This window comes from Hydra viridissima, unplaced genomic scaffold (assembly GCF_058129835.1).
Source record: "Hydra viridissima isolate aposymbiotic clone 2 unplaced genomic scaffold, HvirCarnegie_v1 scaffold_3, whole genome shotgun sequence".
In the NCBI taxonomy this organism is placed as follows: domain Eukaryota; kingdom Metazoa; phylum Cnidaria; class Hydrozoa; order Anthoathecata; family Hydridae; genus Hydra; species Hydra viridissima.
The window spans coordinates 7,525,728-7,538,681 of record NW_028324302.1 but is presented as its reverse complement, the minus strand read 5'-3'; the positions used below and the strand labels follow the sequence as shown (position 1 = coordinate 7,538,681).

Genomic DNA, 12,954 nt, shown 5'->3' with positions numbered 1-12,954 from the left:
GCACATCTCAATCTGTATCATTCAGTCATAGTTCAAGTACATATTAGAAAGCACATCTCAATCTGTATCATTCAGTCATAGTTCAAGTACATATTAGAAAGCACATCTTAATCTGTATCATTCAGTCATAGTTCAAGTACATATTAGAAAGCACATCTCAATCTGTATCATCCAGTCATATTTCAAGTACATATTAGAAAGCACATCTCAATCTGTATCATCCAGTCATAGTTCAAGTACATATTAGAAAGCACATCTCAATCTGTATCATCCAGTCATAGTTCAAGTACATATTAGAAAGCACATCTCAATCTGAATCATCCAGTCATAGTTCAGCAAAAAAAATTTTTTTCTCTTATATGTGATCTTTGGAGTTTTACAAAGATCACATACTATGACAAATTTATGTAACGATATGCTTTTTCTTATCTCTGAATAAGTCAAAATAACCTTGTAACAATTTGGTTTCTTGATAACAAAAATGTAAATGAAATATCATGCCACGTTGATCTCACTGAATATATTTTTATATAGTTACAACTTTTTTAAATTGCAATATTCAAATGCTCCGAGTCAGCATAACTAAGAGATTCAAAATGAATTAACTTACAATAAGTATCACTTAACATATATAGAAACTAAAATGGAGTTAGTTGTAGAGATTAGAAAACTAAAATTTTTCCCATTTTGTCCACCTACTAGGCCCACTGTGCAGTGCCTTAAATTGAAAGAAGGTAGAGGCTAAATTTTTTATTTGGACAGGTTGGTACGATTTTGCCGTACGATTCTTCAGATGATAAAAATTTTCCGAGACGATAAAAATTTCCCAAGACAATCAGATCACAAGACAAAACATGCCGGGAGAAAAAAAAGCAGTAAACATTACACATTTTAGATAAAAATGAAAACAGCAAAAGAACTTGGTCTGATATTTACTTTTGAAGGGGATATTTTACACAAATTTGCAGCTATAGATAATGCTAAATCATTAGAAAAGTATCTTGATTATGGATGTCATGGAAATATAGAATCAGTTGATAAAAAAGGAAGAACAGTACTTCACATTGCTGCCAAAAAGGGAAGTCTTAATTGTGTAAAGTTGTTGTTGAAAAGAGGAGGTTAGATTTTGATATTCATGGATAAGATTTTTTTTTTGTTTTTTTTTTGTTTAGCTTAATGATGTCTATTATTTACTTTTCTTTTTAACATATACTAAAAATGTAATACCTTATGTTTTGTTTTAAAAAATATAACCATTCCAAAAATCTTTTTGTGTTAACAATTTTCTTTTTGTGGAGCTTTTTTTGAAATTAAAACAATAGTTATTCTATAAAAATTTTTTGTATCATTTGAAACGCTCTTTTCTTAAAAAATAATTTCTTTAAAAGTTTCTATGAAATTTAGTTGTAATGTTACATTGCAAGTTTATTTGAAGTTCTTTTTAATACTACAAATGATGTAAAGTATTTTACCAGAAAATTAATATTGTATGTAACCTACTTAAGTAATTTAACAAGATTTATGTATTAATTTTAAGTACTAATTAGATAAATTTGATTAAAAATTTAATTAATTTATCTTGGAATGCATATAAGGCAACTGAATGTATAAGTACACTGAATGGAAAAGACAGTCGGATGCATTGACTGGGTTTATAATTTAAGGACCCATTTATTGACTCATTCTAAATGGTCTCCACTTATTTACCAGGATACACAACATACATAATTGATTGGGTAGATTACAATCAAGCTTATGGTATCTGGTTTCACCAAAATATTTCTGTATGCTTTTGTTCATACATTTGACAATAGTTTTTTTAGAATTCAATTTAGACCTACTAAGAAAAAAGTAAAGTATTTAAGAATAAGACAATTATTTTTCACTATCTATTACTACTGTTAACAGCTATATTACATAATATATTATATAACAGCTATACAGCAATATTCATATAATATAGTGATGTTTTTTATTTTTATTTTTTCAGTTTAATTCAAGAAGGCTAAATTTTGTTTGTAACTTGTTTGTTTACAGCTGACCCAAACGCCATTTCAGGCATTGAAGATCATTGTTCGGTATATTTTAAAAAACTTTTTAAAAAAGATTTAAAGATTTAATAAAAAGTGAACTTTATATGCTTGGTGTAGATTATACATTACTAGCCATTAGTAGAATGAAAAGAGTATAAATAATGAAGAGATATAATGTAAGAAGAATAATATAAGATATTTTTTAAATGTATTTACATGTTTTAATTCAATATATTTTTATTAGACACCTCTTCACCATGCTGTTGCTCGAGGTCATATCACCTGTGTTGATACTCTGCTTGAGTATGAAGTAAACTTAGAATTAAAGAACAGTATGGGGAAAAAAGCAATTGATCTTGCCATAGAGACAAATACAAGTGATAGTCTTCGTTGTGCTAATCGTATTAAAAGAGTAATTGGTATGAATATGTTAATTAAAGTTTCTGTTAAAATTGTGTTCTCATAATTATGTTCTCATAATTGAAAGTCCCTCTGGTATAATAATAGTAGCAGTTGATGAATTTACTTTGTCCCGTAATAATAGCAGCAAAAGAAAGTAAATATCAAAAACAACATATATTGTTAAAAAAGTACATATAATGGAAACAAAAAGTTAAAAGTATTTCTTCTAACTATTTTTTATAATTAGTGTTTGTAACTTGTTCAATAGTTTATAACTGGTCTTTTGACAACATTTTTGATACTTCAATTTTAATGGTAATTATTTAGTACTAATCTTATATAACTTTTAATTAGCTTGAAAATAGTGCACAGTTGTTCATTGAATTATTTGATATTTAAAATGATTTACTCTGGGTTGTCATAAAGTTACTTGTAAATTAGCATACTACTTTGGTAAAGAAAACTAATTTTTATAAATCAAATCTTTATAAATCAAATTTTTTTAAATCAAATTTTTATAAATCAAATCTAACTTGAAGAATCTAATGTACATTATGGACTTTTTATAGAAAAGTTTAAGGTGTTTGTGGTATGAGATTGGCCTGCATAACATTGCAGGAAAGAGTAGAAGTTAATTCACTTATAACAATCTTTTCTTATGAAGTAGAAGTTCTGATAAGACAGAGTTGCTAGGGAATGGTTCAGAACAGCTAATCAAGTTTATGATAGCTTAAGATCTAAGTAAAAATCAAATTTACAGAGATCATAGATTGAATGTTTAACAGATGCTTCTGACAGATTTCCTATTAATCTATTTCATGCTCAATCAATGCTCTAAGGTTTAAAATTAGCACTAGAAAAAAGGTAAACAAGAAAAATGAAGGCTAAATAAAAAGTACAGTAGTATGAACAAAAACAGATTTAGAAACAAAGAGTTTCTACGATCAACTTTGAAAATCAGTTTCAAATTGAAGTATATTGATAATGAGCAAAATGTGGAAAGTTATATATCTGGGATAGTATCTAATACCATGGCTGATCAATATGTGGGTACTATTGGAAAGTCACTTTATAAAATTGTGTATTCAATAGAGCAGCTGCAATCATAGGTACAAACCCATTTAGCAACAAAGAAGGTATAATTGCAGATGATAAGAAGATTGGTAGAAACAGGTAAAGAATTGTAAAAATCTACCAAGTAAAAAAAAAAAAAAACAATATCTGACTTTTTTTTATCAAGATTAAACAAAAAACTTTTGCTAAATTTTTTTTTAAAAACTTTTTGTGATCCAAAGGAGAAAGAAGATTCAATTCTTACCAAAAATTGGTGAAAAAGTACTCATGGTTAATTGAAAATGGATTTGATAAAACACCTGTTGCAATGAGTGGAGATTCAACCAATTTAAAACATTGTTAATGAACTTTTAAAAAGTTAAGCCTATAATACATGCAGCATAACAAACATTTACATCATAAAGATAATTTTTTTTTTTTCAGGTTAAAAAGTTATTATTTGGAGAAGAAGCCTGCAGTTAAATCTGAATTATTTGTGATTTACTTAGCAATGAGCTATCATTAAGGCATTAAATTATAAATTTAGATCAGCCTTCCTGTCTTTTTATAAAATAAAATTTCCTGTTATAATATGCATTTATAAGTTTTAAATTGCAGTTGAAAATTATTTATTTCTCATTTAAGATGAAAATTTCTTTTTTTTTATTCCATAAAAATTGAGAGAGATATTTTCTTTCTATTTCCAGTTACATCAGTTTTTACTCAATCTTTTCTGATTTTAGATGAGCAAGAAAAAAAAATTGAAAATGACAAAGCGGAAGGTAATTCATTTAAAACTCTAAAAAATGTTTTTTTTATAAAAAAAAAGTTTAAGTTTTGCACTAAGTTGATTTCAACTTTTACTTTGAAAGTGATTCAAAATTTATATTAGGGAATCTTTAAAATTTATATTATGGAATCTTATATTTCCACTTTTGATACTAATTAAAGTACATGATAATTAATTCACTTTAAAAACAACTTTAAAACTTTAAAATAATTTTATAGTGTGGTGTAGTTACAGTATATCTAAAAAAATATTTTTTTAGCTCTTTTTGATTTGGTTTCTGTTGGAGATTTCCAAAATTCAAAGCATACACTTGAATCTATAAAGGATCCATACTCAATCATAAATAAATACTTTCGTGGGTGTAATACACTTTTATATAGGTAAGTTTTTTAGGGAGGAATGTTATTTGTTGATTTTTAACAATTTAATAATTGTAAGAATTTGTATTAGAGTTAGTTTTTGTTACAGCAAAACTTGTTTTTAGTCTTAAAAGTTTTGTCAAATATTTAGTAAAATAAAATAAATAGATGAAAAAACATTACAGGGCTAGCTTCCATGGGTATAAAGATATTGTTCAACTACTAATAGACTACCGTGCTGATGGCAGACCTAATTCAGGAAGTGGACTTACACCTTTATATACTGCATGTTATCAAGGTCACTATGATGTTGTTGTCCTCCTTTCAAAGGTATTCCCTAAAAATTTAGCTCTGCCACTTGTTTTAGATCAAACATATCCTTTACATGCATGCATAATGAAAGGGCGAGAATATATTGTAGAATATTTACTAACTCTACGTAAACCTTATGTATCTGATTCTGCAGAACCAATGAATTTATCAACTGGTGCAATGCCCAGAAGCTCCATTTTAAATGGTATTAATTTTAAATTCATTTTATCTATTTATTTAACAATAATATTACTAGCAAATATGTTTTTGTAATATCATTAAATGTTGCTGATAAAATGATATCTTTAAATATTGCTAATAGAATATTTTTGTAATATCATTAAATGTTGCTGATAAAATTACAATCAGCAAAAACATTACTGAAACAAAAAAAAAAAATTACTATTAGTTGATGAGGTTGACATTTCCTAATGAGGCTCCATTTAACTAATGGTTTTCCATTTTTTTCTTCTATACATCACACTTCCTTAGTTAGTTTGGTGTTGGTTTTGTACCTTGCAATGATTTAATTTGGTTTGCGTAACATAACTTAAATGTTTCAGTTATGCCAGTATATAGCTTATAGTATGCCAGTATAGTGTATTTTCTGTTTGGAAAAGTTGGTTTAGGGGGCAAATCATTTCTTGATTTAGTTGACAAGCATTTTCAAGCTAAGCATATATTGAACAAGATATACAACATAAACACTTTAAAAGTTAGTTACAGCTGCATGCCAAATTTAAAATCAATAATAAACTTGGATAACTACAAAATCATTGATGAAAATACAAACCAAAGTAAGAAATCCTGCAATTGAATCATCAGTCTGCATTGCCAACTCTTGTGATCACATTTGAGTTTTTCTTACAATCTTTTATTTAGAAAGATGGGCTTTAATAAAAGTATTAAAATAATAATTATTATGGCAAAACTGTACCATAAATTAACCTTTTGAAATGTAATGTGAAGGAATAACTAAATGTTTATGTTTCTTGAACATTGAACATTGGTCTTGAAAACTATGGAAATTATTATAAAAAAACAACACCTATTTGAGTCAATATGAAAGCATATATTGTTAAACTTATGATTTTTTTCAGCATTTCTTTTAGTTAAACTATCTATCCACATATATCACCATGATTTACTAATAGTACATTATATGTATTTGTGTATGTGAGTGTGTGTGTCTATATATATATATATATATATATATATATATATTAGATTTTTCTTGAGGTTTTAATTCCTTGAGGAGTTAATATTTGCCACTCGTTTGCTCAGTTATGACCAGTATATGCAATTGCAAATGCAGTTTTAGTCACCAGATCTCTTAACAAGTATCTCATACCTTTTTTGAACACTTTCTAAAGAAACTTTTTTGTTGTTAATAGCAACACAAGAGTACTATGTTGAGATTAATAAGCCAACAGGAAATGGTTTGACACCCTTACACATTGCTGTTATGTATGGAAATTTAAATATTCTTAAGATGTTATTAAAATGCAAACCCTACATAAAGGAGACGTAAGTGTATTTAGATTTAAATTTGCACAATATTTTATATCTATTTTTACATGTTAGTTTACCCTTTTCAAAACTGTAAAACAGTATTAATTTAATGTTATCTATTTTCTTTAAAAAAATGCAGATCTGCAACAAACTGTTATTTGATATCCATTTGTTACCAAATATTATGTATTGTCTCTCACCAAAAAAATATAATAAAAAATCTCATTTGCTATTTTTCAAAAGAATACCTCTAATTTCTCAATTACTAAAGGAATTAATTTGACTTGTTATTGAGAAACTTTAAAATTATTATAAAACTTTAACATTTTGTAAAACTGAAGTTGATTTAAAGATGGTAAATAAAAAAATGTTCATTTTCAAAGTTAAAAAATTGGTTTACTGTAATTGAAATTTCTAAATTAATAGTTCCAATTCAGAAAAACTAAAAATGATTTGTTTGGAAATTCTACAATAAGATAAAAGCTGTTCCATGAGCTTGTTAAAAACAACATCAGGTAAAAAAAATATTCCATTTAGTCATTTAAAAATATTTTGATTAATAAATTTACTTTAACCTTATAAAAGTGATTCCTTTAATGTTAACAACAATTTTTTATCATTTTTATGTTTAAACTTCAGTAAAAGTAAATATAAGATGTTTGTTTAAAAGAAACTTCTTAAAAATTTTGTTTTCTAAAAACAAAACTTGATCATGGAAAACATTTAAAGGTAACTTTCAGAGAAAAATGGGTTTGAATCCTCTCTTAGCTACCATCATTATAGGATTTTTTTAAACTAATTGGCTTAGAAACGAGCTTGAAATAAGCAAGTTTTTTCCTGGTAGGTTTTAACTTTTAAAATTAAAAAAAAGTAATTTTTTGGCTAAAATTAACAATGATTTTTACTTTTAAACCATCAAAATATTTTGTGTTGGTAGTTAAGATAACTGAACAATAACATTTGATCTTCTTTGCAATCGTCTCAGCTAATTTTGATTATAGTTGATTTGATTTTTATAATTATAAGCAAAAAAAGAATCTATTTAAACTATTCTGAAGTAACCTTAGCCCTACTTTTAAAAATCTACACTAAAATTAATCACTAAAATTCAGGTTTGACAAAAGAAGAGCAGGTACCCAGTCTTTTTAGAAGAAAAAAGGTAAAAATCAAGTGTTGAAATAAATATGACTTGTGTCATATATATTCTAGCACTTTATTTATGTAGTTGTCTCACTTTTTATCTTTTTTTTTTATTGCAATTTCTCCTAATCGCATAATAAGTTTTTACAACCAATATTTGCTCTGTAACACAAACAGGTGTTTTAACTAAAATTAGGAGCACACAATACGACCCATGTTAATAGCAATTGGAACTAAAATGGCTTTTAAGAATAAATTTTCATAAATTTACAAATGTAAAGAAATAACTATTTGTTCAACTTTTTCAGTTTAAAAATAGATTAGGAGAATTGTCTAAAAAAACTTTCATTCTATATTTCTGATATATCTTCACACTTATGATTGGTCCCTAACTCCCATAATTTTTATGTTTATTGATAGAGTTACTTTGTAAATGTAAACCTCTTTTATTTGTAAGAATAAAAAAAAGTTTACTTTTATGTAAAAGTTTTTATACAAATTACTTTTATGTTTTTATTTTATATTTTGTTTTGTAACATTTACATGTAAAATTAAGTAAAATTTTTATAAATAGCATTCACTTAATTTACTTTGAAAATTTGTTTTTCCAAGTAAACTGCTATCTATAATTTTCAAATTAGTTTCATGTTCAGAAATGTTTAATTTTTTTTTTCAGTCTTATCATACTAAAAAATCATTAATTGCAAGGTCTATAAGATAATAAAGGAATTCATATGCTATAACTTCAATACAAAAAAATTTTAGTGAAGAAGAAAAGTACCCAGGTTGTTTGGTTATTGATAAAGTGTGTGATACAAAAACAGCATTTCACCTTGCATTAGTTGGAGATAATCAAAACAGTTTAAAATGTGCAGAAATTCTTTTGGAAAATGGTGCTGATTTTCAAACAAAATTTGAGGATGATCAATCATGGTGCACTCCATTGGAGTATGCGTGCAAAAATGAAAAAGTTGAATTTGTAAAGCTGCTATTAAAACATAAAGTTGAAGATGTTGGTGGTTGTGCTTTACAAGAAGCAATGCAAAATGACAAAGACACTGTTGTAAATGAGCTGCTTAGAGATGGTCAGTTGTTTGACAATTGAAAGTTTATTTATTTAATTGTATTTAAGTTAGAATAAAAACATATGAAGTAATTTTTATAACTTAAAGTTAATTATGAAAATAATTAAACCAATAGCTATGAAATTAATCATTAAAATATTTAGTTATATTTGTTAAATTTTATACTTTGAGTTTAAACAAGAACTCAAAGTATAAGTTTGGTAAAGTCTAAGAAGATAAAATATAAATTTTTAAAATTATTTTAAAAAGTTGGATAAAAAAGATACTCACCTGTGTTTGTTTTAACTGTTTAGTTTAACAATTTGTGTTGTGTAGGTGTTTTTATAAATGAAGAAAGCAAACTTGTTGTTGCTGCATGTGAGCTTGATCGTAGATTAAATCCTGTATCTATATCTTGGAAGAATCGTCATATAAAAAACATAAAAGATAAATGGATCTTGAATGCAGCTTTGATGATGAATTCACACCTAGGAGATTTTATAAAAGAAAATATCTCCCTTCAGATAAAAGTCATTACACATATTGTTTTATCAGAAAATTCTCTGGAATCAGTTCCAATAATTTTATTTCAGCTGCCTTCATTAAAAAAGCTAAATCTTTCACACAATAAACTTACTGAGTTGCCTTGTGAAATTGATGATAACAGTGATCCATTTTTATCTAGCAAAAAAGATTATGAGAGTAACAACCTTTCGATGAACTGGAATTGTCCTAGTCTAGAAGAATTGGAGCTTCAATATAATTCTTTAAAAACACTTCCTAAAAATGTTTTTAGGATGCCAATGTTGCAAGTTGTAAACTGTGGATACAATCAAATATCTGATTTACCATTTGAAATGTGGATTGCAGAGTCTTTGAAAACTTTAGTACTTGAACACAATTGCTTAACAAACTTACCAATTTTTGTTAGTGATGAATGCATTACAAGATTTAGATTGAATCAAGTTAAGAGGAATGGGTAAGATATTAAATAAAGTTTTTCTGTATTAGTTTTATATTTATCATATTGTTTTTCCAATATAAATTTTTAAAGTAAAAGTCTTCTAAAAGACATTTTTAAAAAGCCTTTAAGTTTATTTATTTAGAAAAAAAAATTTTAAAAATGAAAAAGAAGCTGAAAAGATTGATGATCGCAGTAAGAAAAATGCGTTTGCAACATCTAGAGAGTTTCTCTACAGCAAAAGACCTACCTGGGAAGGAGAATCAGATGATTCAGATGATGATGAATTTGATTATCTTAAAAAATCTGGTTTAAACAAGCTTGACTTGTCCTGTAACCAGTTGACAAAAATCCCTTTAGGACTTGCATGTCTTGCACCAAATTTAGCAAAATTGAACTTAAGTCATAATAAAATATCTGAAGTGGATTGTGTTAATTTGTTTCCAGAGCATTTAAGCTCTTTGGAGCTTGCTGAAAACAACATGAAAAATTTTAACTTATCTAATATAGGTAATCTTGGGTGTTATATGCTTGTAAAAAAACAGGTTAGGCAACGAGTATCTTTTTCAAATGAAATCTTTTTGTGCCAGCATCGCAAGCATAGGGAGTTAAATGAATTATTGCGACTTGATCTCTCAAAAAATTGTCTTGAGAGTATTGGTTTGTTGGTTACAACTGTTAACCATAAGTCACAGGTCTTTTGTAGAAACTTAAAGTCATTAGATATTTCTCATAACAAACTGAATAATTTGCCTGCTGGAATTGGAAAGTTAACAAAATTAGAAACACTCATTGCAAATCACAATCCTAACATAAGTACTCTCCCTTTTGAGTTGGGTCTTTGTTCAGAGATTTATGTGTTGACACTTGATAATGTCCATTTAAAACAACTTCCCAAATATATTGTAGAAAATTATGACAGAAACAAGGATTACAAAGCATTGATTCGTCATTTGAAATCATTGCATGACAAGTATGTTTTAATTGTTTTGTTAATACTATTACCATTTCTTTATTATTTATATTGTTACATTCAATGAACTTTTTTAGTGCAGTACCATTTCCTAATATTAAATTGATGCTTGTTGGTATTCATGGAATTGGAAAAACTGCTTTACTGATGTTATTACGGAGAGAAGGATATGGGAGCTACCAACAGCCAGAGTATAAACTGCATTTTTCTGATCGCCTTATAGATAAAAGTAAGTACTTAGTACAATTGGTGGGTATTAAAAAAAAAGGATTCTGATGATAAGTATTAAGAAAAAGAGGATTTTTAGAAATCAATAAATCTTTACTTTTAAATTAAAAAATTGTTTTCTTTTTCACTGACCTGCTTCAATATTCAAACTTATAGATTTAAAGTTTTACAGATTTAAAATCTTTTTATATAAATGATGAGAATTTTAATTTTCCTAGTTATTATTTAAACTTTGATTTATAAATTGTTATTAAATCTTTTTTTTTTCAAGACTAAAACAAAAATATATGAAAAGACATGTTTTAACAATCATGATTAGAATAAAATATTCTCAACTGATTTACTGATTCTGTTGATCAATATGCATCCTAAAGGAATAATATTATGAATAATGTAATAAGATTTTTGTTTATCAAATCTCCTCCCAGGTTGTGTAAAAAATATGCTCTTAATGTTTCAATGATATCCATTTGAGTTAAACTCTAAACTGATTATTTACAGTGTCTATTACATCAACATGTTAGCAACAGGTTTTTTAGAGAAATTTTTACAGCTGGAGGATTGCAGATGTATGCTTTGTTAGCTGGTAACAATTAGCCAACTCATCTCTTTAATTGAACCTTCCATCTCAGTCTCAATTCCCAACATTCAATCTTGACCAGGTCTCCCATCTTTAAAGAAATATTATAAAACAGCATAATCTTGTAGATCTTTTACAATCAAATTGACCGCTTTGACATCAATTCCAAAACCCATTCACCAAGTTTCTGCAGAGTATATACAAATATTTACCTCTTGTTAATGTGATTGGCTGACCAACTTTGCTGGTGTGCTGTTTCTTTAAATTTTTAATCAGAAATGCTGCCTTTTTAATACTTCTTTAAATTTTTTCAACACTGTAACAGCAACCTTCAGGGACTTCAATAAACATTTTTAATTCCTCAAGTCTTTAAACTTTTTTGAATTTTGTCCTTAAAAAACTTGTTAATTTTATCTTTTTTTTTACTTAGTATCTAATCAGTTCACTTTCATACACATATTAATAGTCTAATTTGAGATAAAATAGACTATTTATTAAATACAAAATGGTTGGAATTGTAAGAAAGTCAGTTCTCAGACACAATATTTTTCTTTCAATTCTGCTAATAGAATATATTGTGAAAAGTAAGGCACTACATTTTTAAAAGTTCCAAAGTCAAGATCATTTTTTAATACAAAAAAAAAACATAGTTTGGTTTTTTTTTTTTTTTTTGACACTGTCAAACCTGTAAGTCTTTCTTTATCTTTTCTCAAGTATGCTTACAAAGTTTGTTTAGTTTTTGAAATATATTCCTAAAGCTGTCAAGTTACTTTTACAAGCCATTCTACTCTAATAACTTTTTAACATCCTGTTACAGAAATTCTTCTTAGTTCATATTGTATTTTTGCATAGAAACACATTCGCACACTTTGTTTCAGTTGGTAAATTATAAGCTTAAAAGTTTATAGAAGGATTAAAAGTAAGGAGTGACAAAATACTCCAATGATATGTTAACTCTCCATAATCTTAGTTAAAATAGAAAATACTATATTATTTCATAAAGGTTTTTATTCCTTAAAATTTCAATAAACTAAAAAAGAAGTATAACCAAGAGCAACTTGGTGAAGCTCACTATGTTCCACTCTTCTCACTGTTGACTGTTTATAAAACAGGTAGCAATAAAGCAACAAGTAACTTAAGTACAGTTGGTGTGGATGTTTGTGATTGGGAATATGGGAAAAAACCAATTAAATTCAGTACATGGGATTTTGCTGGTCAGGTAAACTTATTTGTTGTGGTAATGATCATGATGATAACATCTATTATTACTTTAAAAATGATGCTATTAATAAACAACCTAAAAGTAAATGAAAATTGCTTTTATATAGAGTGAATACTATGCAACTCATCAATGTTTTCTTTCCCAACGTGCTATTTATTTGCTGATATGGCGACTCACAGATGCTTTAGATGGAATCATGCAGCTAGAATCATGGCTTTTAAATATTCAGGTTTAATTTTTTTTAGTTTAACATAATTTAGAGTAAATTTAGATTTTCACCAATTTTAGGTTTTACCTCAGTAATTGTGATTTTTCCATAGATAAA

General features: G+C 26.8%; 1 protein-coding gene across 2 annotated transcripts in view; it reads left to right on the top strand.

The window, feature by feature from the left end:
* Positions 1-620: 620 nt before the first annotated feature.
* LOC145202121 (leucine-rich repeat serine/threonine-protein kinase 1-like) overlaps positions 621-12,954 on the top strand; it is a 35,022-nt gene continuing 22,688 nt past the window's right edge. Inside the window, exons 1-14 of one of the 2 annotated variants that reach the window (XM_090083209.1) lie at positions 845-1,118; positions 2,038-2,078; positions 2,278-2,452; positions 4,232-4,270; positions 4,538-4,658; positions 4,823-4,967; positions 5,104-5,154; positions 6,344-6,476; positions 8,367-8,686; positions 9,002-9,644; positions 9,772-10,599; positions 10,677-10,828; positions 12,520-12,626; positions 12,736-12,858. In XM_090083209.1, coding sequence (XP_089939335.1) covers positions 5,109-5,154; positions 6,344-6,476; positions 8,367-8,686; positions 9,002-9,644; positions 9,772-10,599; positions 10,677-10,828; positions 12,520-12,626; positions 12,736-12,858 — 2,352 coding nt within the window. In that variant the 5' untranslated portion in view covers positions 845-1,118; positions 2,038-2,078; positions 2,278-2,452; ... (2 more) ...; positions 4,823-4,967; positions 5,104-5,108. Of the gene's footprint in view, positions 1,119-2,037; positions 2,079-2,277; positions 2,453-4,231; positions 4,271-4,537; positions 4,659-4,822; positions 5,155-6,343; positions 6,477-8,366; positions 8,687-9,001; positions 9,645-9,771; positions 10,600-10,676; positions 10,829-12,519; positions 12,627-12,735; positions 12,859-12,954 lie in introns of both variants that reach the window. The other variant, XM_090083208.1, reaches the window with a different exon arrangement.